This window comes from Falco rusticolus, chromosome 3 (genome assembly GCF_015220075.1).
Source record: "Falco rusticolus isolate bFalRus1 chromosome 3, bFalRus1.pri, whole genome shotgun sequence".
Taxonomy (NCBI): domain Eukaryota; kingdom Metazoa; phylum Chordata; class Aves; order Falconiformes; family Falconidae; genus Falco; species Falco rusticolus.
This window is the reverse complement of record NC_051189.1, coordinates 41,226,331-41,252,235: the sequence shown is the minus strand read 5'-3', so window position 1 is coordinate 41,252,235 and position 25,905 is coordinate 41,226,331. Positions and strand designations below refer to the sequence as shown.

The window sequence follows — 25,905 nt, the reverse complement described above, 5'->3', positions numbered from 1 at the left end:
AATTATCTTCAAGGCATCCCCATTGCAGAACCGTAATTCAGGAAAAGAAGTGATCTGTTGGGTACCACACTCAGAACCATTTGTAGATGAAAATTAGTGCTTAACACACCATCCAGAAACAGCTAACCAGAGCAGCTTTTGTTAGCACATCGTTTCTGTCCTGTAACTCTCCTAGAGTCAAATGTTCTGCAGCAGCTTCAGAGCCTTAGTGTGTTTCTAAGAACTCATAGCCACACATGATGTAGTACTGTAGCTGAGTGTTGATGGGACAAAGGTTTTGATGTCAATAGTGGGTTTTTATCCAAGAAGAACACTGTCACTGTTTTTATAACGGAAAGCTTAAAGCCTTTGTGGTCTCCTCTGTTACTTTCACCTTTAAGGATTTGACTTAAGTGCATTTCAGCAAACTTAGCTTTCACAAGGCAGACTTGTGATGTGTCCCTTGTCTGCTGCCAACGCTTCCTTGCATGGGGAGCTCCTTTCAGCTCACATAAGAGGACTTTCAGTGCACCTCAGTGAAACTCTTTCAGCTGCTTCTGCAAATGCTTTCTACTGTGCTTGTCAAACCTACCTGAATTGTATCAAAGTTACCAGGGCAAAAACCAGAGCAATAACTAGGAATTAAGAAGATGATGATATCTGTGTGGCCAAATGTACTAATCATAAAACAAAACAGTAAAATTTCACTGCTCTAATGGTGACCTATTTGCTATACTGTATTGGTTCCTGTATTTTACATGCTGAGTTGAAGATCGAAAAAAATTTTATTTTTCAGGGGATGATTCAGTTCATTCATACCATAGACATAGGCAAAATTCCTCAGTGTGCTGTATTTTGCTGTGAGAATATTAATGTTCTGAAGTCAGGATCAAATATTCAGTCACTTTAGCTATTTGAACAAACCAGTTGCTTAACATTTCAAGTCACTTTTTAACAAAGTCTATTTCTATACAAAAATGCTCCTAGTTAATTCATGAGTTTACCATGAATTGTTGGCTAGGCCAACCACACTGAACTCTTGAACACCCAAGGAGTAGGTGCAGTAATGTGAAAGTACTGTAAAACCACATTACTATGTTTGCCTTAAGGAAATTAACTGTATAGTAGGCCCTGCATTAGCCAGGTGTCCAAGGAACTTAAAGAAATTACATAGTGCAAAGCTGTAGTAGCAATACGAATGTTCCCAACATTGCCACCACACAGTAGGAAAGACAGCAGGTCTTTCTGTTGCCTGGGAGAAACAACTCTTCTGTCTGTCTCCTTCTCTCCTTCTGCCCTGTCACGATTAGTACAAGAACAGGATCCTCTTCAGAACTGTTACATGACGCAGTGCATGGTGAGGGAAGTCTTTCATGCAGGAGGGACTTACCAGCTCATGTCTTGGTAAGGAGGGCTGCAGAGCTGGGAAGGGCTGAAATTTCAGCTTTGTATGATTCTGTGGCTTCTTATGTGGGTCCCCGCCCTTTTAGATGTGAGATTAGTTTATTGTAAAGAAGAGAAACATGGAATTACAATCTTGTAATTTTATCAGAATTAAAGCCATGCTTCAGAAACATATAGCTGTCTTGTTGCACTACAGAGGAGTGTTCCATCCTACTCTCTATCTTTAAAGAGGCACTGGGGAGTGTGGATTAAATTATTAAATCAAATCAATAGACTAATTACATTAAAACATTAAGTTGGACAAAATTACTCAGTATTGCTTTACAATATTGTGAAGGCAAATTCCCTGCACAGCTTCACACATAAAGTAGGAAAGACTCTTACTTAATGGGACTTGGCGACAGAAGTTGTGCAAAGGATCAGAGCCAGAAATAGCAGGCAGAAAGAAATTATACTTTAGACAAAGTGGAGCAGTATTCCCTGACAGTTCTGCTAAATTTGTTGATTTATTTTAATGATTTTTTTAAGGACTGAATGATACTTTATTTTAGCAGAAGTAACCTGCCCAAGCTAGCAGGGTACATGACACTGAAGTCATGTTTTGATTAGCATCAAGATTCCTGGGTGCCTAAATCAATTCATTGTGCAAAGGTACAAAAGCCAAAAAAAGTAACACTCAGAATTATTGACGTTTGGTCATCCTTTCTCCAGTTAAGCTGGAAACACAGATGAGTGTGGTGCCCTTCCCGTTGCATGTCATCAGAACTCTGTCTTCCCCAGCACTGAAGAAAACACATTTTTAGCATTGCCAGCTCGCTGTGCTTCATCAGACATCCCATTTCTGACATCATATGATTCTAGGAAAACTTATCTCTCATTTGGTAGAGAAACATAAATGTCCTTTAGGATAGGATTGCAAAGAAACCTTTCAAAATACACAACCATAGAGGTTATAAAGCCAAAAGATAAGTAACATAAACATAATATTTATTTCTTTTTTTAAAATATCAGTATTTTGAAAACAGTTTATTGATTTATCTTGGGGGTTTGACTCATACCTTGCTTGCCATTGGCAGTAGAGTGTCTTAATTTTTCAATGCTTCTGATTTCTGCTGTTCAGTAACTTGAACATCTCTTGTCATTTTCATCTGCACAGATCACCTTCTTTCTTTAATGCTAATGCTACTATTGAAGTAAGTGAGAGTGTTGCCAATAACTTCAGAATGGAGCTTAACAGCAATATCTTTGGGGAAATTTAAGCAGAGTCCTTCAGACTATTTCAGACTGGACCTATTGTACAGCATGGTTATATCATTGTTATTCTTTTATTCCCTCTCTATAGATATAAAAGCAGTATAAAAATCTTTTTGATGTCTAGGATAGTGTATGGCATCACAGGAAAGCTAAGAAGGTCTTCTGAGCTGATTAAATAAAACCAACAAGAGTCACAGGAGGGAATGGAGGAGGGAAAACACTTGCTCGCCTGATCTGAGATATTTGCAAAAGCTACATCAATTCTCCACCAGTTAAGGATTGAAGTTTCCCTGGTGGACTGATGACCTTTGATGTGATAATTGCTGGTTTTCCTGAAACTCCAAAAGAGAGCATGTATAGTAGGGTTAGAAAAAAAAGAGATAAATATTAATGAAGCATTGAATTTTAATTCAAAACCAGCAGGAGCCAAGCAGTTAAATGCTCCTTTTCATCCCATGAAGCAGGATAGAAACTAAGATCCCTATAATATTTGCCATATAACTTACATACCTTAATCTCTGGGCAGTTGCAGTGCTGTATATCTCTATGGGTAAGTGCTTATTCTGTTGCTGAAAAGAGTATTCATTCTAGTAAGTTTTTCTTCTTTTGAAATTGTCATATAAAAATTATTTTAACACATACATATGTGTAAGGCTATTAATTTTCCATTTTGGTGGCCTTTAGAAGTTTTATTCTTCAAGTCAGGCTGGGTAAGGTGCCACGGGACAGGAAAAAAATGAAAGTATTATCCTTTTTTTTGTGTGAACCATGTGAAAGTTTCTGTGCTTTACCTGAATCCAGGTGGATCCTAAGTTACTACCTTTCATCATCCTCTTGCACACAGTTCACCACCATCTGCTTGATCATAGAAAATAACAGGTAAACTTGCTATAGTTGGCTTGCAGTTGACTTCCTCTCTTACAAGCTGGGTGAAAAGAAAAAAGTTTGCAGAGCAAAGCAGGGACAACACAGCCTGCTGCCTACCACAAAGACTTTTTTTTTAATTATTATTGTAATAGAGATGCAATTGTTTAATTTACCTGGTGAAGTTACTGTCTTCTGAAGTTAGTTTTTGCTTCAGTTAGTAGGTGAAAAGATACTTAGAGTTTGCCAAAAGTCTCCAGTCAGATGTTAATTTGCACGTCTGTCATGGCTTGGAAAAGATTAAGTATTAGCCTTTCTTATAACGTCAATCGTATTGTGCTGTTATCTTGAAGTATTTTAAAGCCAAATAAAATTGAGATTTTCAGACTGATTAGCTGATGTGACTGCAAAGGCATTTTTGTGTTCAAGAAATGTCTTTGTTACAGCAGCCATCATATCTGACCTGTTCCCTAGGTCAATAAAGATGAAGGGCTCTTGGTCTGTTGCAGAAGGAACTCATTGTGGCTCATGACTGGGCTTACTTTCATATGCATACACTCACTGCCAACCTAGCAACATACATGTTCTCTTCAAATGATTAATATAGCATCAAATGAGACATACTGTTTCTCTGGAAAATGTCCTTGTAAAGCTGACTGAAATAAGAGGTTAAATATCAAAGGGCTAACACAAAGAAAGGGAATGATCAAACAACTAGACTATTTTATGATTTACATGGGTTATTTTGCTGATGATTAAGTAAAGAAAAACCCACTGAGATGAAGAGTAAGCAATTACAATTGAGGAAACGCTCATACTTACTGCCTTATTAGTAGTATTCATAGACTGAGAGACCCTCCACAGGATGATCACTTGCTAATTCCTTATAGTCAACAGCTTTGATGTGCTTACATTATGTGATTTTCCTGAAGGAAGGAAAAAGGCAGGAAATATTCACCGAATGTATAATCACTAAGCATCAGAGAAAAATTGTGGAATTCAGGAAACATCTGTAAATAACGAAGGCTACATGTTTATTAATGGCTCTATCCCATCTTCAGCTGTCAACATCCTTTCCTAGAAAGACAGTTAATTGCAACATACGGAATAATTCCCAAAAATGAGAGCGAGATACTTCCTTGTCAGCACAGCTGACAACAGCAGTAATAGTTGGCTGTGGAAGTAGTGAAAATTTTGATTACTAGACTATAAAAAGTTCCTTTTACTGAAGTTTGTGTGGTACATGTATAGAAAAGACTTAGGAAAATTATACTTAACAAAGACTATCACAAGAATAGTAATACCTGGTTTCTCCCATCTGCAATAAGTCTTCCTTTCTGGTAAGGTACCTTGCCTCTACGCTGACAGTACTTTTAAACTCCTTTCCTGCTGCTAGGGCAGGGGAAAGGTGCTTAAACAAAAATTAGATTCAGATTTCAGTTGATATTGTTAGATAGATTCAAAAACAATTCTAGTAAAGGTGGATAGAAGAGAACATCTTCCCTGTGTGTGTGCCAGTAATGAACCAAAACATCAACAGATGGTGACTGCTGTTCCAATGCCAACAAGCTCTGTTCCTTGAGGCACAAGCATGTTGTGAGGATGTTTTTTTCTGTGAAAGCATATAGTCTAGGGACCTGTGAACAAAGTATCGTGATAATAACAATAGCCTGACCATGGGATCAGCAAGTTCATCTGCTGACACAACTGGGCTAACTTACAGTTGTTCAAGATGTGCTGCACTTGCTGCAATCGTTGACATGCCCAGTTAACAGATGATGCATCTGCCATGATAGTCCACAACACAACATAATATGCCATATTTTAGTCCCCACTGGCATTGTCATTATGGAAGTCTGAATGCCCTAAAGAATATGCAATTTAAATGCCCTCTGTCTTCAAAGAGAGAAAAGGCATGGTATTGGGGAACATTTAAATATGTAGAATGTCTGACAGTCACATATTTATATATGACAGAGAACCATAACACAGATAAAAACTGCAACATGAACCCCTCTGAAAATTCGGTATTAGTAAGAAAGTAAATATCAGTAAATCTTTTCGAGTTCCTTTACTTAGCTCCTAAGATAACACGCACCATGCATTGCTGAAGAAATGCAGTCCATTTTATATCCTGCAGTATAGGACAGTAAGTGAAACCATGGTTTTTCTTTGAACATTGACCTAAATATGACATTGCCGGCTTATCATTTCTCTTAATAATTTCTGAATAGTGTATGATTAATTTACAAGTAAAGAGATTAATTCAGTGTAAGACAGTCTTAGCTCAAATTCAAGGTTGATGAATGGAAAAAAGTCAGGAATACAGCTTCAAGGAGGTTTACCTAGATGATCATTAAGGATCTAAGCTCATGGTTCAGTCTACCTTGACATGTCATCATCCATAATAAATTACAGAATAGTGTTGATTTTGGAAAGTCCTTCTGGCTTAACATCCTCAGTAGTAATATTGTTGGGTTTTAAGGGAGGCTTTGTACTTAAGACTGTTGTCACTTAATATCGTAGGGATGTATGATCTGCTCTATGTCTTTCATTGAAGGCAGAGGTGGCCAGAGGATGATGATTTAGCTTTCAAAGGTTAAGATTTTTTAATTTCACACTTCAATGAAAACAAAAGCCTTCCAGTGTTTTTTGTTTTTCTTTCCACAACAAGAAATTGTATGGAAAATTTTTTTCAGGTTGAAAAGTTAAGGTTTTCCATCTGAGCCTCAAGTCTGGGAGTAAGCAGAAAGCTTAGCCTGGACTCAAGTGTAGTTGAGCTGATCCTTCTCTGTTTTAGTTCCAATGCTATTTCATTGACACCAGTGATAATCAATTAGCTAATTCTTTGCACAGTGAATCAAGGAACTTAATGACGTGATGTAAGAAAACATGAAAAAATACTGAAAGGGTTCTAGCCAACATACAGTTTACAAACAGAGAATGGTACATTAAAAATTTGTCCAAGAGTCCTATTCAACAGGATATTTTCATAACATATTGTATAAGGAGTAGTTGTTCAGCCATAAGCCTTAGGCAGGTATGAGACACTAACTTGTGACTTTCATTGCACTGCCTAGGAGATGCATATGATTCACACTAGTCAACCAGTTGCCTTGGTTTTAAGCAATTTCATGCTAAAAAAAATGTATTAGCAAAAGCTCTTTACTATTTGGTCATGGTTATTTGCTTCCTAAAATTGCCTTCCCACTGTGTCCTCACCTGTAAGCTAAAACCTGAATCATTTGACTGTTAACAATTGATATATATTTTGTATAGGCTGCTGAACTGGATGTTAAACAGTTAAACAGGATAGTTTATAATAAATAGACCACTGTTTATCATACTGGTAAAGTGCATAGACCACTATTTATCATACTGGGAAAGGTGCTGATTTGTGACGTGCTCCATTCTACTGCATCACAATTTTGGTTTGATGGTTGCTGTTTACACCCTTCCCCACAGAATAGCTAGTTCTGTGGATTTATCCATAACCATTTCCTGGTGAGATGTACTTCTCCATTGCAACTTTTAGGGCAACTTTTCTGCAGTTATAGATGATGGGGTTTGATTCTCATTCAGTGGGATAGATATTTTTCAGTCGTTTACAAATGATGCTGTTGCTCTCTGTGCGTGCAATGGCCATGAGGCACTGCTGGCCCTGCCTACCCATGGGGCCTTCACCTCCCTGCCTATGGCTCAGGACCCCATGCCAGCCCCTTGGGTCTCCCTGCCACCTGCCCATGGCGCAGGACCCCATTTCAGCCCCCTGGGCTCCCTCGGGCCCTGCTAGGCCATGGGCCCTGCTGAGCTGGGCCTACCCGTGGGCCCATGTCCCGCCTGTCCCCAGGGAGGTGCCCCGTGCCTGAGGCCGGGGCTGCCCCAGTGCCCCTGCCGTGCTGCGGGCTGGGCCAGGACAGGCTGCCAGACCCCGCCGGGCGGCTCCTGACCATGGCATGTAGGGCCCATGCTGGGCCCTGAAAACATGGCTATAGATGTTCCTTGAAACACAAGGGGATTTCATTTGCAGATACATAAAAATTATGTCAGTGAACGTAGGAAATGATCCCAAAAATCAGACGTTTCACCATATCTCTTTCCCAGCTCTATTCTGTGAAAAGCTGAATATGTAACTCAATATTGTAATAAGGGCCTGGCCTGTGGAGAGAAAAATCACGCAAAGAAACATATAAGAGTTTTACAAATAGTTGCAACATTGAGATAAATGCCTCTGACCAGGGTCAACAGAGTTTTAAATGTAGGAGATAATGGAAACATAATCCAGTGCCATATGATACTTTAGCATAATGCATTTTTCATTTCAGATCTTTTCTCTGTCTTTATAGCCTGAAATGTTTGGTATATTTTTGTCCAGATTTTAACATGTCTGTAACTTAAATGTACTTTACCAGCTAGGGAGAAGGTACGTTTCTAGGAGCTTTCAGTAAAATGGAAAAACAAGAAGGTGGGGTAACCCGAGCAGGTGAGCAAGCGGTGCATTAGGCTGTGTGCTATATAGGTGCTGTCATCCCTTCCCACAGGTCAGGGGAGGGGGTTTAGGGTATGTCATCTCCTTGAAACCACTCTGCTTTTAAAGGAGATGCTAAGGAGAGCTAGGAATTTTATAGAAGCGTATTATAAGATTGAATAAAAGAACAGGGGTAGGAAAAATGTTGTATTTTCAGGCTGTCCTCCTTTCTGTAGCTGGAAGCCTTTTGCACTGCCTCTCTGTTTAACACCACCACCACAGTAAGTGGTTTTTCCAAACAGTGCTCATGCTTTTCTTTAGGTGCAAGTTACAGTTTCCAGATACGCAGCAGGACACTACACACAAATAACAGAGCATTTTCAGTCTGGAAGTTTTTCTATATTAATGTTCAGTGTTGAATTCTTCTGCCATAAAGGAAAATGTTTGGGCAGCCAACAGGGGGGATTATGCCACCAGCTCCTTGTAGATTTTTTCTGAATATTCTGTCTAAGAAACATTGTTTGCTCTTCACTGTAAGCCATGGAAAACATCTCTAATTTTAGAGGGAAACTATCTGGAGGCTGTGTTAGTCTAAGAAACCTGTGACCCTCTGTCTCAGAGTACCTATTGCCAAGAGCTTATGATCAGAGCTGCCTACATGAGTAACCCTTTCTGTGGGGAAGATTCTGTGGGAACAAACACAAGTTAATAACTTCATTCCTAGTGGAGAATAACTCTGGGAAATACATTAATCATTGTGAAGTTAATAGATCATACTGCTGTCTTCAAGAACAGTATGGTTTTTGATAGATTTTAAGATATTAAGAAATAAGAAGTATTTGTAAATTTTAATACATGAAGGGCTGGTTATGATTAGCTTTTTTTTCCAAACGATTTTTCCTATAAAACTGCTTTCTTGTGGTTATAAACCTTCCATCAAAATTTCTTAAATTAAATCTGGAAATAAACACATTTTGCAAATGCAATGCCATTGTAAAAAGAGGCATTGGAAAATTATCATTATTCACTGTTTACAGCCCTGTTTGAGTTTTGCAGTCTTCTAAGAAACTAATAAACGGCCTGAATGATACTTTCAGGAACAATTGGAACTTGTTGACAGCACTAAAAATTTGAAATTCCATATTTTAAAGCAATAACTGTTTCACATAGTGAAACAGAGGATGCAGAATTTAAGCTGCCTGCATTTAGACTTTAAAATCAGCCATATGGGACAGAAGAGGTCCCTCTGGAAAAATATTCATTTAACTCCTGATAAATTACTCATTTTTGCTTGTTTATTTTAAAGAACAACATACACAGGAATGTATTCATGGCAGATGAATTAGCTCCTATATTATGAGTGTGCAGTGTGGTTAGTGTGAAACATTTACACCACCCAGCTCATCAGAAACCAGTCAGATCATTTGTTTCATTCCAGCTGCACTCTTTACATTTACATGGGGCCTGGGACAGAGGGGATTTCAAATCTCTCTTTTCTCATATATAAAGTTGCACTTTTTTCCAAGTCCTGACTGCTTTAATCACTCTGCTTTATTAACAAAACAAACCCAAAATGATGTCTGAAACAGCTTTTATTTCTGTTGAAGCAATGACCACTGAAATCATTGGAGGATTTCTCCACAGTTCAAAGGACCTTGGATAAGGCCTGAAATTTTGGCTAATTCCTGTGGCTGTGGAACAAAATTCAGACTTGAACATTTAAGACTTTTAAATGTGAGGACACAAGTCAGAGATTTCTTATAAACAGCGCACAGGGATGAAATAAGTGGAATGGGAAGTGAATAGGAAGAGTCTCAGAGTTGCGAGCAATGAGACACATGGGTATTAGTCCATGATACTACTCTATGCTGAATTCTAGGACTTGCTTTGGTGTCAGTGTCCTTTTGAAAACAGCCTACTAGTCTATTGCTGACTTCTGGATTTTTGTCAGCCTGTAACTATAACAAAACTGGTGCCTTTTTATAGCACTATTAATTTCTGATCCTGAGCATAACACAAAATGTTCAGAAATAACCAGAAATAGAAAAATTACATTTTCAGTCAATCCAGCTATTCGAAAGTCATCATTGATACATTCACTTTGCAAGGAAAGGCTCTGTGAAATTTTTGTTTCACCTAGTTCAGCACACTTTTCCCTAATGGCAATACCACTTTAAACAAATTTTACAATGTATTTAACTCAACACTTGCTAGACAGCATCTAAAATACTATTTCCAGTTCTAGGTCCCCAATATGGGAAAGACATCAATAAACTGGAGTGAGTTCAGCAGATGGCCATCAAGGTGGTTGGGAGCTGGAGCCCTTGCCCTGTGTGAAGAGGCTATGGGAGCAGAGATGGCTTCAGAGGGTCTAACAGCAGCCCCCCAGTGCCTACAGAGAGGCCACTGGGAAGACAGAGCCTCATTCTTGAGTCATGCATGGCAGGAGAGGAGGACAAGAGTCAATGGACATAAGTTGAAATAAAAAAGATTCAGACTGGATATAAGGAAAAACAAAAGTCACCCTCAGGACATTCAAGCAGTGAGACAGGGCCCCAGAGCATTTGGGCAGTGTCCATCCTTGGGGGTTTTCAAACCTGACTTGGTAAAGCCCTAAGCAGCCTGGTCTGACCTCACAGCTGAGCCTGCTAAGGATAAAGAAGTGGATTCTCTGTAAGTTGCTCTAAACATTCCTGAATTAGTTCATTGATGCAGTTTATGAGACACCTTTCATAGGAGGACATCTCATCTACATTTAGGGGAAAAAAGTTCAGTAACGCAAGCATTGATGGTTTTCCCACAATAATCACTGCAAACTGGGATACCTCCCAAATTTCTTCCCACACAAAATGAAGAAAAGCACTACAGCTCTGTCCTTCTATCTCTTCACTATCTAGGAGTAATTTCCAGTAGACTCCGGTCCTTCCCATTCCTGATCCATGCTGTATTATTCAGAAGCTCCTACCTAACGATTACCAGCTTCCATTCCTGTCCTCCATCTCTGTGCATAATTCAGTCAGGCACTGGGACATAAGGCTGACTGCCTGCTCCATCAGTGTTAGTGAAAATAATTCTCTGTGTGTTGTTCAGGCATCTTGGTAGAATCTTGGTTCATGAGCAGGCTTACAATTAACTATCTATAAATATATGACATATATGTAATTTTTAAAGATGATATAAAATCATGTCTTTTCATTGCTAAATAGGAACTTTGTTCAACAAGAAGTGCACTGGAAATAAAAACATGTCTGCTTGAATGTATTCAGCTTCATCTTCCATGCTTTAAAACTGCTCTCTCATCTACAGAAGCCAGGACTGTGAAATTGAAAGTACCTGCATATGCACTTGAAAGATGAAGAAAGTCTTTCCGCAGGCATTTTCACCTGGAAAATGCAAGCACATTTTTACGTGCTACCCTTTCAAAATGTTTCTGAGATAGTTATTCACAGAATAATTTCAACAAGTCATTCTTGAGCCTCTCAGATCTCAGAATGAAGATTATTTTCAAGCAGCTCTTTGAGAACAGATTTCCAGAATTCAAGCTGAGAGAACTGGTATTCCTCAGAGAGATAAGCTGTATATGGTATATTCTGTCCTTGAACAGGCAAGTGTGACTCTAATTTCAGGCGGGTTTGATAGGAATACTAATTTTCAAGTGTAATTCAGGATCCAGATGCTTTGTAGATTTTGGCTGTTCCCCATGTACCACTGATGGTTAGCTTTCTTTAAAAATATTCAGCAAATACCTTAAAGCGTCCTTTCACCAGGGATGATGTATCAAAGAGCCTGCAAGAGCTTGGTTTAAAGTGCTGAGCAGTCCTAATCCAGCAGACATTTATTTTGCACAGCAGAACACATGTATCGGGGTCTAAGTAAGGACTTGGATGCCTGATTTGGCAGTAAAATCCGTCAGTTGTATTCTTTGCTCTTACTTGCTGCCATTCCTGTGCAAAGTGTTTTTCACCTGGTAGGACATGGCCACATGGGATGACTTTCTGAGTTTCTCCATGATGTGTCAGTTGCAGGTCACTCTGGGAATCCCTCCCAGGTATGTGCTCGAGTGGGCACTGTGGGACAGTGAGGTGACGGCAGGTGAGGGGACTGGGAGGATTACTGTGATAGCAGACATAAGTCCCCTATGTTCCTGGGTTGGGGCTGTACCTTGTAACCTGCCAGGTAATGCAGCTTGGGGAGCGCAGGGGTCTCCTGATTACAAAGGCGATTAAAAGTAAGATTGATAGCAGGGGTGATGTGCTTCTCGGCAGTGCCTCAAGTCAGTGCAAATTCCTTGCTGACTGATCTTTATAGAAAAGGTTATGAAGCATCTGTTTTTTTGTAACAGATTGGTTTGTTTGGTCTGACTGTTTACTATTATTAGTAGGCTGGTTACTCTATAGTACAGGTTTGCCAGAGAGGAACTTACTTGAAAACCCATTTCTTGGTCTGTCAAGGAGCTTTTACATGTATAGCAGTGAAGGTAAAATTTATACTGTGCCAGGACTGGAAAAATTGCTTGACAAAAAGAGGTAATCTAGTAAGGAAGATCTTGCTTTAAAAATGGTACTCAGGACGTGATCCATTGAGTCAATCTTAGTAGTTCTATTAAGTTCAGTTTGACTTTACTGAGAGTAAAACTCATTTGAATACAATGACACTACTCAAAAAAATAAATAAATAAATAAAAGAAAAAAATCATTAGGCTTAGTGTTCAGACCTGGAAGAGAAAGTCAACAGACACCATATGCAGTCTGTAGTGCATATACATGTGCATAAGCACACAAAGTACTGATGCTACAAGCAAGTTCACTTTCTGCACTGTGTTTTAAGAGTAAATTTTTCAAAAGCACTTAGACGAACTGCCTGACTCTCTAGGTTAGCCCGGGAACGGCACCTATCTAAATTCCTGTGGTGTTTTTGAGTAGTCAATCCTTCTGCATTACAGCTAAAAGTACATCTGAGATTCTCTCCTAGGAGTACAGGTGCTGCTTTCTACATACATACACTTACATAGATTCATACTGCCAGTTCCTCACACTTAGTCCTTATATAGATTCCTCTGGTCCCCATGAGCTCCTTCTGCTTCCCCTGTGCAGTCAGCAAGGAGGGTGGCCAGAGCAGCCATGCATTAGGCTCAGCTTCTACCCAAGACCACCCACCCACATGGTGGCACAACCTACCTTAACTACTCCCTGTGATACATGGAGTGTGTACATTACCATGGGAAAATGGACATATTCTCTGTCTTCTCCTATATAAGTAGATCCATAGATATTCTGTGCTAAAGATGCTGTGTTCATATTCAAGTTGGGTATGTCCATTTATTTAGAAAAATAAACTGTTTACCAAATAAAAAATCAAAAATCCCTTTTTCAAAGGGAGTTGCAAACCTTTGAGGGGGTGTAAACAAATTTAGGAAGGAAACTTTTTAAGCTGAAAGAGCTCTCTATCTAAAGGAGATGTGAAAAGCTATGCTCTTGCACAGTTTCTAAAGCTGGAGGGCTTAAACAGGAACTTAAAGAAACGTGCAAACTGTGTTGCTGTTGTTCACCTCTGTGATATGATCTCCCAACTCGACTACTTACTGTATCACAGAATTGCCAGTGTGTTATTGTACGGGATGTTTTCATAATGCCCCACACTGCTGAAGTGAGCGGGGATATAGCAAAGATACGTAATTTTAAAATGGAATTTTCAAATTACATGAAATTCCTTCATACACAGAGGTTACTCTTTATATTTGAAAAATACTTGGAGTCTTTTAGCAGTTATATTACCTGGTAGCTGGAAAGCCACTTTCTAATATCAGAAGCCTGTTTGGAGCCTGGTCACATCTAATTATCTTTCTCAGTCTTAATTATTTAGCAAGTGCTAATAAACTGCACATATCATGACACTCATGTTTAATAAGCACATAAATTTAATTGATTTTTTTCCCTCTCTTTGAAGACTAACAGACATGGAATTCAATCACAAGGCAATGGCATTATAACTTTCAATATAACATCAGGTTTTAATAAGCCTCCTGTTTGCGGCACACATGTGCTTAAGACTGCCTGGAAACCAAATCAGTAGAGAAAAGGGATTACTTTAGATTACTTTGAAATGTGCATTGTTTGAAATGGCCTCTGGTGACCAGCTTTCATGAATGGCTGATTTTACTTGTGGGGCACGTCATCTGGCTCAATTATACCGGGCTCTTTTGTATGACAAGTGCACTTCTTGGCTGTGTTGAAATATGAAATTCTAAAACAAAGTAAATCAGATGGTGAGAAATAAATTTAAGTAACTGTATATTATTAGAAGTTTGTAACTTAACAGCAGGCACTCTTCTTACTGAAAATACATGGGAATTTTCTTTCAAAACTTTCACAGATCTGCATTTAACATAAAAACATTAATTTAAATTTTATTTAATATTTTGTTCAACTATATTAACAGCTTTAAAATCAAAGACACATTTTCCTTTTCTCAAAGACAGATCATTTCTTCTACAGTTATGTATTTTTAAAATGTTATTGGAGTTTGTTGTTCTACTCTGACATATGAAGTGTTGGAAACTTTTACCTACTAAGAATATCCCTTAACCTGTACCAAGTTATAAAAGTGGGTTAGCAAGTGTGCATTATGCTTTCAAGTCACTGCAGGCTTTTTCCTTTCCTGTCTGTAACTGTTTGCAAAATTACAATGTAAAAACGTAATATAAGGTTATGATTCTCCCTGCCTGCAATTACTTTAAATTATAGTTACTTTAAATTAATCTAGCCTGAGGCACTGATGATACAACATTATAATACACAGATTACATTTGGAAGGGGAGCAGATAACTGATTGATTAGTAAAGTGTGCTGGAAATCCAATAGATAATGATTAGATTAGACCCAGATAGAAACTGCATTCTTTGTGTTCACTGTAAATCCTATACTTTACAACTAAGATTAGGGGATTAACCTTTAAGAAGAGATGGTAGATCTTGCTTTTTCTTGACTTTTGCTATACTGTAAATGTGTTTCCCATGGCTGCAGGCTCGATATTCCCACAGGAAACTGACCCGCAGATTTACGCGGTCGTGCCTTGTAGTCTGAGATTGCAGGGTTTGCCTTTTAAATACAAGATATAAGTGTAAGATGTGAGAAGAGCATTAACATTACTAAACTTAAAACAGTCATCTGTCAACAGCTTTTTCCACTTAAGTGCTTCACTGTATTAGTGAAATTGAGAGTTGTTATTGTTGTTGTAGGGTGTTACAACCCTCTGGTTGTCAAGGCAATATGATTTAAGGAGAGATTTAAGGCTTCTGAACCACTAGGTTGCATTGGTGCAGATGAATATCTCGTCTCCCTGACCTTTTATTATGTAATTTCATTCTGTCTGCACAATTTTCATGCAATTACTAATCTCATGAAGTTACTAATTTTGTTGGGTCTTTAAGCGCACATCTGCTATGATTCATAGCATAGGCTATGTGAGACTTTAAGAGGTCCATCCACCCTTTGACATACACATCAAAGATTTGCAGAAGATGTATGCGTGTGGCTGAGAAAACCCTTTTCACTCCCTTTCACCTTGGAGTTTCCATGTATGCAAAACATTCTTGAGTACACCAGCATTGCTGGGTGGACACATTTCACTTTAAAGCAAAGAACTGAAAATGGTATGTGCAAACTACTGAATCTGATCTTTGTAGGGGCACGGGTGGGTGAAGCCACCTCCAGTTAACATGATGACAATGATTTCTGGCACTACAGGCTGACTTGGTTTTTGAAATGTTGCTGACCAGGTGCTCACCAATGTGCTCATCCTCCAAGGTCATACTAGAAATTACAAAACAAGGTCAATAGCAGAATCCCTACTCTGCTTTTTATGAATTATGAGATTCTTCTTGTTGTCCTTTGCCTTTCTACTTTTATAGAGAGTCCGATTTTAAGGAAATAGAGAACACTGGGGTCATATTCTTGTAAAAAATGTTCGTTAAAGCCAAAACTGTTAGGTCAGCAGGTCATGAGTAAAATACATAGGAAGATAATGCTCCTTTGCTTGGGGTGAGGAAGGAAAGCTCATTTTCTTGTAGTGATGGATATCTGAGGTTTTGTTTGTTTGAAAGGTTTTATCCATTTATTTATCACAGAAACCTGTAAGAAATTGTCCAAGATGATCCTTTGCATAAAGGAAATGAGGCAACTTATCACTTGCAATGACAAGGCCTTCTGCTTCTTTTCTGTGCTTTTGATATATTTTTGTGCAAGTTCCTAGCACTTGTCAGCAAATCTTAAAAATATCCTAAGTAGCAAAACATTAATTCATGGATTGTATCTTAATTATATACAACTATGTCATTTTTTTTGAGACAGGAAAATCTACGTACAGAGAAATAATTAGTAGGATACTGGATAGTAATGAGGAACAAAACACTTAACCACAAAATTGCTAGTGCATTAGGAGTTCTTGATTTAGGATCCCTGTTGTACCTTACATCCTCAATTCACTGGGTGCATTTATTGCTAGTATCAGGGGGACAGAAACCAAAATTCTCGGTCTTAAGCTCCACAATCACAGTCCACATTATTAATAGTATTAGTATTATTACTGCTGTTTCCTTTATTGACCAGAGTTGATCCATTTTTGTTTCTAAGTAAGGGTCACTAGAGCAGTGGGCCTTAACCTATGACTTTGGATAAGGTGATGTCCTCAGTGTTCATGCCCAAAATAAAATACCATCGCTGTGGTACAGAGAAGACAAAGTTGCCTGCCCTTTCTTACCACTTGGTCATGAATTATGGATGTGGGACATAGTCCATGGTATTAGGGACAGATGTGTGTCCAGTATCCTTATTAACTATCCCCACATTTGATTTCTTACAAAAAAGAAAAAAAATCTGTTCATATAAGCCAATTTCCCTGTGCAAAGATATAAGGAAGCCACATTTGTAGAATATTAAATATGAAGAAGACCATATATCTTTAAAGCTTATAATGGAGTATGCTTGTGGATATTCTGTGCCCTGTTTCTCAAACAAAGTGGACAAAATTCTGGACAGATATTTATTAGCCAAAGACAAAACGACACTTTAAGTGAAGTTAGTAAAAATGTGGACATGAAAACAAAGTGGATTTTCAAAGGGAAAATGCTCTTTTTTGAAAACAGGCTGTCTTTTGTTGTGTTTCAAATTAAGCACTTTCAGCCAATGTGCTGAAAAATCTTAAACACTTCTTGGCCAAAATGAATATAAAATCTAGGCATAGTTTCAAAAGATGCTGTTATACTTTTTTTTTTTTCTTCCTAGTCACTGAAAGATAATCTCTTAAGAGACTTAGAAATAAAGTCCTCCTAGTTTTTATGCCACATCACATGAAGTGGCACTGTAGCCATTCTTTGCAGTGCCCTGCCAAAGTAATTCAGGTTTCACGGGTAATTAATTCTCCACACCAACAAGTCCTTGAACTGCCTGTTATAATACTAGCAGCATAGTACCAACTAAAGATCCAAGTATTCAGGATTTATCCCATGAAAGGTGAGTATAAACTATAAATCTGTGCTTCTGAAAAAAAAAAAAAAAACAAAACCAAAAAAACCAAACCACCTGAAAGGTGAGGAAAAGTGGTTTCTTTGTATTTCCCTGGTTTCATTTATTTACTGACTACATTTCAGTTGTCATAGATGTGTTCTATAGGAAAAATATAATTTTGATTTTCCAAATAGCATATATAGAAGTTATGTTCATTGCTTGTTTACTTGGCTAGAGAAAAGCATTTTATTGTACCATCTTGATTTCTGAACACTGCACAAAAAATTTTACTTTCTGATGTGAATTTGAAAAGGTTCCTTTCAGAATTTCTCATATTTTTGTCTATCTCTCAAGACCAATTACAGTGTTTGTAGAGGCACTTGTAGAGTACCAGTACCCAACACAAACATTGCAGCCTTGTCTTCCCTATCAAGCCTGTATTTTGACAGTTTACTTCATTTCCTTCTAGGACTGGGAAACAGGCTGTAAAAGGACAAGTTAACAAAGATCACCTTTTAGTAAAGATTTGTCTTGTGCAAAACTGAACTAGTTATGAGCAACAAAAGGTGGTCTTACTGTGCCTATGTGCAAGAACCATACAATGAAACTTGGATAATTAATTTTATATGTGTAGATCAGTCCTGATATTTTCCTTTATCCATCAAAGGAAAAAAAATAGAATTGGCAAAGAAATGCTTCATGCTCTTTCCTAGAAAAGATTTGCCTAAGGTGACCCTTACTTGCAAAAGGATTTTTTTAAAAGTAACTAATATAGCCCAAAGATGGTGAAATGAAAAATACTTGTTAATGTTCGTTTGGATTAGTGTAAATTTTATTAGCACTGAGGTGTAATTGTCAGGAACTTGCAGTTTCATACTATGGGGCATTATTCAAACACGTTGGTGCCAATGTTTGCTCGGCACAGTCAGGATGACTGCGCTTTCTGGGTCAACATTGTCTGAAAAAGTTTGCTGTACAGTACAACTGAGGTAAGAAACTAAACATTGAATCTCACTTCATGTAGTCTTTTGTGCTTTCTGAGGTGAGTCAAAGTTTTGCTATTTAAAGATCAGACATTTAGAGAAATTGTATTTCTTCTTTTGCACCAGCAGCATGTGGTGTCTGGTGTCTGTCAGAGTGCTGACTTCTCCAGTCACCCTGGTCTTCAGGGCTTTTGTCAGCTTTCATGTGACTTAGAACAAATACATGGAAATTGAACTATTTTTAAAAGTCAGTCCAGACTAATTACAGACTTCCAGTCTACTTATCTGAATGTTGTGTAATCACCGAAATGGCATTTAACATTAAATGCCAATTCCCCATGTTGGCTTTGCAGTGCTCCCATGTTAGTCAGAGGCTGAACTGTTTGTTGGTGCAGAGACAATGAAAGACAAGATTTCTCTGCCACAGATGCTTGGATTTTCCTTTTAAAGACATTCACACTCTTCTGGTGTAATTACAGCCTGCCAGAGTGAGGAGCATGAAACTGTTTAGCTTGCGAAGCTTAAAATAAAAGGTGTATATGAAAACAAGAACACGATCCCTTTTCTAGCAGCCCAGCACCAAGCCCCATCCCTTCCTTCTTCTTTGGCTTCTTACTCCGAAATTTAGAGCACCTTCCTATTAATTCATTTCTAGGTGAGTGATAGGACCTTTTTTGCCTTCTGTGTTTCTCTCAATTATTTCTGCTTATTAATCTGTTTGTAGGTCATGTTGCATGTCTGAATATGAAGTCTCAGGTGTGGGTGCACAGGTCTCCTCATGAATTATGCTCCATTCTAGCTATATACTGTGCACCCCAGTTCCCATGCAGACTTCCCCTTGGGCAGATCTCTTGAATGTTCTTGGGCTTGGGTGGTTTTGTGGGGGTTTTTTATTGACTAATATCATCGTACTTTTTCCATAGTCTCAGAACAAAACCAGAAGGAATGTATGTGGCAGGTCAATACCCTGGAGGGAGCAGGCATGATTCTGCAGTTTCTTTCCCACCCACTTCCTTTTTGCCCCCAGATATTCCCTCCCTTCCCTTTGTGTAACAGGACGGTTTTGCAGAGCTACAATGCTGAAAATGTTAAAGTGTAAGTGGCTACCCGTTCCTCCTCAGACCAATCAGTCATTTTCAGTTGCAGGTTTAAATCTGCTGCAGCAAAGCCAAGCCTCTGTGCTTGCATCAGGTCTTACAAAAGCAAGGCTGTTTGACTGACAGGCACAGAGAGGGGGTTCTGATAACATGCTGAGCTGAGTCTGGAAGCACAGTATCAAGGACGAGGCTGTGCCAGAGGTCCTGTGCATTATGGATGAGGCACTCAGGTCTGTCGTTGATTGATTGAGGGACAGTTACGCTCTTTCACAATGCTGGGTAAGATCATCTGGACTGTCACTTAATATGAGCTTTCTTGTCAGTGGGAAGATGACTTTTCACATAGTGATCCAATACAGATTGCAAATGACAGCCGTGCTCTCCCTCTGCTTTGTAAGGGTTTAGTTGCTCATGCAGGTGAGTTAACCTAAAATAGCTTTATCGCTTGCCAGGTGCCATACACTGGAATTAACTCTTATTCTTAGAACCTCAGGCTAACTATAAATGTTGGAAAAGCACCTGCATTTGGTGTTGTGAGATATATGTCCTTTATCTCTAGCAGCCAAAGTGCCATCTAAACTTTGTGTAGGTACGGTGTTAAATTAAGTGGGGGAGGTGGGGGGAATCCAATTTTTTTCTACTTTTTTTCTTTCAGGACAGAGAAAGAAGCTGTAACAAACAGTTCTGGAGACTTTGAAGCACAGCCACAGTACTGAGGTCTTTGACTGACAAGCCTTCTGCTTTCTCTTTCTTACAGGTCTCCTCCTACAGATGTTCTGAACACGTCTGCATCCCAGCAATTTTTTGCTGTGCGCAGGTACTGAATGTAAGGAACAAGCTGCATAAAAGGAAGCGTGGGGTGTAGGAGAAGCAGCACTATGAGGAGTATACCAGAAGTCATGCCTATATAAAATGCAGGCAGTGGCATGACTTCAAGCAAAAATTTCTTGAGAAAGCATAGTTGCAGAATGACCGAGTTTATTCTTAGAAAATGACAGAATAAAGCTCTTATTCAACAATATGGCTTATAATCATGTTAAATGGTATGTGTCAGACTTAACTTCCCTAAGTTGCATCCTTTCACTGTGTGACTGGAAGTTTATTTATTGCTTGAACAGAATTTCTTTTCCTCCCTACAGGTCTTGAAAACTAGAGCTCAGGCACTTCTGGATTAGTCTTTTCATTGAAATACTGGAACTACTATGAAGTCTTCTTGGTTTGCACTCATCTTGGCAGTGCTTAGTACTGAATTGCTAACAAGTTACTGTTCCTCCGTCAAGTCCCCGAGGTTCAGAGGACGTGTGCAGCAGGAGCGAAAAAATATCAGACCAAATATCATCCTTGTACTCACCGATGACCAAGATGTGGAGCTAGGTGAGAGATAATTGTTATTTGCTACTTCATTTCATCCTGTGTCTTTCAGTAATTTCTGCCAAGCAGAAAGGACTTTAAATTCAGACAAGGTACTGGTCCTGGAACACTATCAGAATGTGGGACAAGTTTTGAAAATAAGTTAGCATATATTACTTAACAGCACTCATCACATTTAGTTACAGACTTTAGGTAATATATGTTTATCAATATATGCCATGGAGGGCTTTAATCACCAGGATAAAAGGATTTAATAATACCTGCAAGGATATACAGGTAAAAAATGTGCATCAAAAGCCCTTTTTCACTTTGTGACTTTCTGTGGCATTGAAAAAATTAAACCTTTTGAGGTTAACCATTCCTCAGTGCTGTACAGATGAGTATCTATTTTTTCCACATATTTGTCACATGCATGTATGTCATCTGACATGTTTATGCACACAGGCAAACTGGTCTTGTTTCAGGACATAAGCTTAATATTTTTATGAATTATTAAACTGTTTTAAATCCATCTGCTTTAAAACTATGCTATTTGTATAAAAATAGGACAGTTTTGCTTTCACAAGTGTACTAAATATCTGAGCACAACCAGGACATACCAGCCGGAAGTTATTTTCACATATTTTTCTTAGGGTTGAAAAAGTTTAAACACTTGGATGATGTTCCAGGAGGCCTTTGAATGTTTTCCATTAAGTAAGTTAAAAAGATATTAATGGTAGTTATGCATATAACTGATTTTTTGGTTCGCTGCCCAAACTGAAAAATCAAGGAGAGAAAGAGGATCACTTCAGGTTACCCCCAAGCAAATATTTTAGTTTTGGGGGTGGGAGGTAAGATCAAAAAGGTTAAAAAAATTGGCAAATCAATTTGAAATTAAATCTTGCATTCTTAGGGTTTTTTTAATGAAAGACATGGTTTTAATGAAATTATAGTAAATTTCTAAAGAAAATGCCATGGTAACACTGAAAAATCAAAATGCTTCATTCCAGAAAACAAAATAGTCCATTTGTTCTAAAATCATATACTTTCAGCCAGAAAGTTGTAGACAAAAAGTGGTCTAGATCTAAAAGCAATTCTTTACTTGCTAGCATTCTTGCATTGGTCATGACACAATGATAATTTGCACAGTCCTTCAGGGTTGTGAGAACATGATTAATAAACTGTATTTCATGACTGAGAGTTAGTGTTTTTATGCAGCAGAGCTCCAACACCAGGCCTTTAGATAAGAGTACATTATCTCTTTTATTTCTCACTCTTTCAAATGTCTGCTCTGTTTAGCCATGCTGCATAATGAATGGCTGTCCCTGGCTCTGTTTTTGGCCTAAAATATAGCTATTACAATAGGAATGCATGACTTCGTGGTAGACTTGTTCTGAAAATTTTGTTTAAAGGGTCAAGTCATGTATTCCTTTTTGTGGTCTGAAAGAGCCTGCTTTCTCCAGGGCACCAGGGAAGGTAGGTCAGCAGACACATGTGTCTGAACAGTGTTACTGACTTGCTGTCTTCAGTCTTGCAATAGGATTTGCAAGTGGTGAAAGAGGAGGAAGGATGTGGCAAGCCACTTTGTTCATTTTGTGGAGCTCCACTTTGAAAGCTGTTCTGGATGTGTGCAGGGCACTCTGGCTCCTATTAGCAGGCAGCTGAGCAATAGCCTGGATGTGTATGCATTCCCACTGCATTGAAGACACAGGTTTCCCCTTTTCACAGATCATTTCACAGGAAACAGGATTCATCCACAAGACTTACCGTACTATATTATTCACACTTCTGCTAATAAATCATTCTGCTTATTTGAAAAGTAAAATCATACTGTTTTCCATGTGTGGATTATCCCCTTACCCTTCAATGATTCCTGAGAAAAATCTCAGGTTTCCAAAAGGTTAATGGGAAGTAACACTTTTGGCCACAAACGGAATAAAACTTAGGCATTGGTATCCAAAAATCACAAGACTGAAAGTCTCAATATGGATTATTTGCTCTTGTATTCCATGCACAAATAATTCCAAAAGCTGTTCCAAATGAATGCTTTAACATAAAAGCATATAAAGTACATTATAGACTTCCATCAGGAAGGATTTCTCTCCAGAGCACGTATAAGCATTGAACCAAATTCATTTGCCTGAGTGCAAATGATATACAGAGGAGATATCCAAAGTAACATTTGCAAGAGGCAGGGAGCTTGCATTTAGTTAGTGCTCAAAGCGTAGGAGTATGCACATCTTCCTATTGATCTGCAACAGTCCCCAGAGTTCTGCATTCTGAATGCAAAGAAGTTCAGCAGAGGTGCTGTCTCATTCAACTTATCAGATAAAACCCACAAATTGCTCCACAACTCCAGTCAGTTCCTACCAATGCTGGGAGGAACATGTCACAGAGAAAGAATATTACAGATACTTAGCTGTTGGAGAGCAACTTAAGTAGTGTGAAGCAGCCTGACCCACAGCTTATGAAGAAACTCAGCAAATACTGGGGCCCAGAAGCTAGGAAGTGACTGGTTAAATTGTTCCTCTGTGCATTTTCTTTCCCCCACCAAGATCCTGAGGGTAGAGAAATAACTGTCCAACACTGAGGCAAATGGGCATCTGCTCAAGGCAAAGCACCAGCTCCCAGAACTGCCTAGAACTACTGCCCCTCTGGACACAACATGCAACAGTGGCCCCAGCTACTGGGGTCAGGTCTGTACTCTGTTCAGGCATGAGTACAGGTATTTACAACTTTCTGCTCACTCTTTAGTCTCTTCCCCTGTCCTCCAGGTTCTCTATCACTTGCACACATCAGAACCTCAAACCATGACCCCCCCAATCACTCTTATAATCTCACAGTAAATAATATCTTGCATAATGTCAGAAATGAATCAAAACTAGTGAATATGTTGGTTGTTCCAGTGTTTCTAACCCAGAAACCTTTGAGATGTCAGAGAATTGGAAAAGGTTAAAAAAAAAAAAAAAAGAAAAAAAAGGAGGGGAAAAATCCATTTGAGACAATTACCTTTTTCTGCACCACACAGTAAAATCCATATAACCCATTCACCGAGTACAGTGCTGGGTGAAGAGAACACAGCATGACCTGGACACATCACATCAGGCATAAGTTGCCTGGTTTGCTTTCCAACTTAACTATAACTAAAGCACTAAAAATCATAAGCTGAAAAAATGGGGACATGTGCTGAGATCTGAGAAAGTCCATCACCTTCCAGCGGCCCTGCACACAACCCGTATAAAGACAAGGTGGCTCTAGCCATCCCTTTGTAGAGATGCCCACCTGTGATATACCTGGATAAAAATCCACAGCAACTTTAAGACTTGTTACAAAACCTTGGCTACCAAACATATTTCTTGATATATAAGAACAGATTGAGAAGTGACACTGAATTTCTTGCCTGACAAAACTTGCTAACTTCTGTGTCCAAAGTGGCCATTCCCAGTTATCTGGTTTCCCTCAGGTGCTCCCCAATCGGTCACGTAGAGCACAAGTGTCCTGCTGTCAGACAGCGCCTGAGTACATGTGCCCTGAAGACTGTGGGCCAGATGGTAAAGAGCACAAGCTGTGAGGACAGCTACAGACAGCAAAGGATTATAACTTATATCAGCAAATTTTATCTCCTTCTTGTGTTTTGTTTTCCAAATGAGGAAGTCTCACCTGCTTTGAAGTGCCGATTCCAGAATTTCCAGAGGGCGTAAATCTATTGTCAGTGTCAGTAAGTGCATACCTGGAGGAAAAACTTACTCATAAACAGCAGGTTTGCAAGAGCAGAGGGCTGATCAAGCAGAGGAATGAGGAAGTGCTCTAACAGCTACTCATTTATAATGCATAGAGGCATGAAAGTGCACATCAGCTCTGTTGCTGTTACCATGCATTAGTGTACCTGAACTTTCCATCTGAGGACCTCAAACCACTTTACAGCTGAGCTCTCAATAATAAACTGTGACATTTCAAAACTGGGAGAGCTATGGCAAAACCAAAACAAAGCAAAGCAAAAACTACAAAGAAAAAGCCAGCCTGGAGTCTGAAATAAAGACACGTAGAATGAGGTTTATCTCTCATTTGACTTTTGCTCAACAACTCAGTGAAATGTTCCTACTCATACAAATGGAACCTTTTGTGTTCAGGGACCTCTCCGTTGCTCCCCTGCTTCTCTATAGCTCTAAACACATGGGGTTTGTCTGTATTGAGGTCAGGAAAGCACAAATGCAGATCCTCTGCATTTAGAAAAGAAGAGCCGTGAAAGGGGAAGAGTTCAAAATGATGATGATGACTTACATGCAGGGTATTGACTGTATCCTTAAAGACACAGACATTGGCACTGCACAAGGAAATGCTGAAGAGCTAACTACCTTTTCCTTCTCTTAACCAAATAATTTTGATGCGCTGACTCCTTAGCCCAAAACCAAAAGAGCATGCTTTAACTTTAACTGGTAAGGTAATTTGTAAGATTTTACTGCTTATACCTAAAGCTGAGCCTCCTTGGCAGTTTTGCGGTTTTACAGCCATGTCTTCCATTGTTTTAAAACTTTTTTTTTAATTTAATTTTCAAGTGACCCAAACAAAACCACTAAGATAAACTTTTATCTTACCAGTGGAATCAATGGATTTAAATTTAAAACCTTGACTACAAACTGTACAAAATTAATTGTGAAACCAAAGAAAAAAAATAAAGTATCCAGAAACCACTTTTTACTACCAGAACTGTGGAAGTATTACAGTTCACAGACTTGTTTCCTGGGCACATAGTGATATATCCATGGTTCACCCTCACCCTTCAGTCTCCGCTCTGCTGTATAACAGAAAGAGCTAAGTTTGACAGCTGTCAGCAAACACTGACAGACCTTATCAGGAGCTGCTCAGTCTTTCTGCAATCAGAAGTCTGCAAGCCCTGCCTGTCTCACCTTGTTGTTCATGAAGACGTTTTGAAGGATCCCAGAAATTTCTTTAAACTGGATCAATGCAATTTCTTGAGAAAGGTGCTGAATTTTGCCTTTTTT

At 38.8% G+C, this 25,905-nt stretch overlaps 1 protein-coding gene across 1 annotated transcript in view; it reads left to right on the top strand.

Moving 5' to 3' along the window:
* The window catches only part of SULF1 (sulfatase 1), a 127,887-nt gene that overhangs the window by 40,027 nt on the left and 61,955 nt on the right, over window positions 1-25,905 (top strand). The window contains exons 5-6 of the mRNA XM_037381926.1: window positions 20,310-20,369; window positions 20,692-20,926. Of these exons, the coding sequence (XP_037237823.1) occupies window positions 20,755-20,926 (172 nt within the window). The 5' untranslated portion in view covers window positions 20,310-20,369; window positions 20,692-20,754. The remainder of the gene's footprint in view (window positions 1-20,309; window positions 20,370-20,691; window positions 20,927-25,905) is intronic.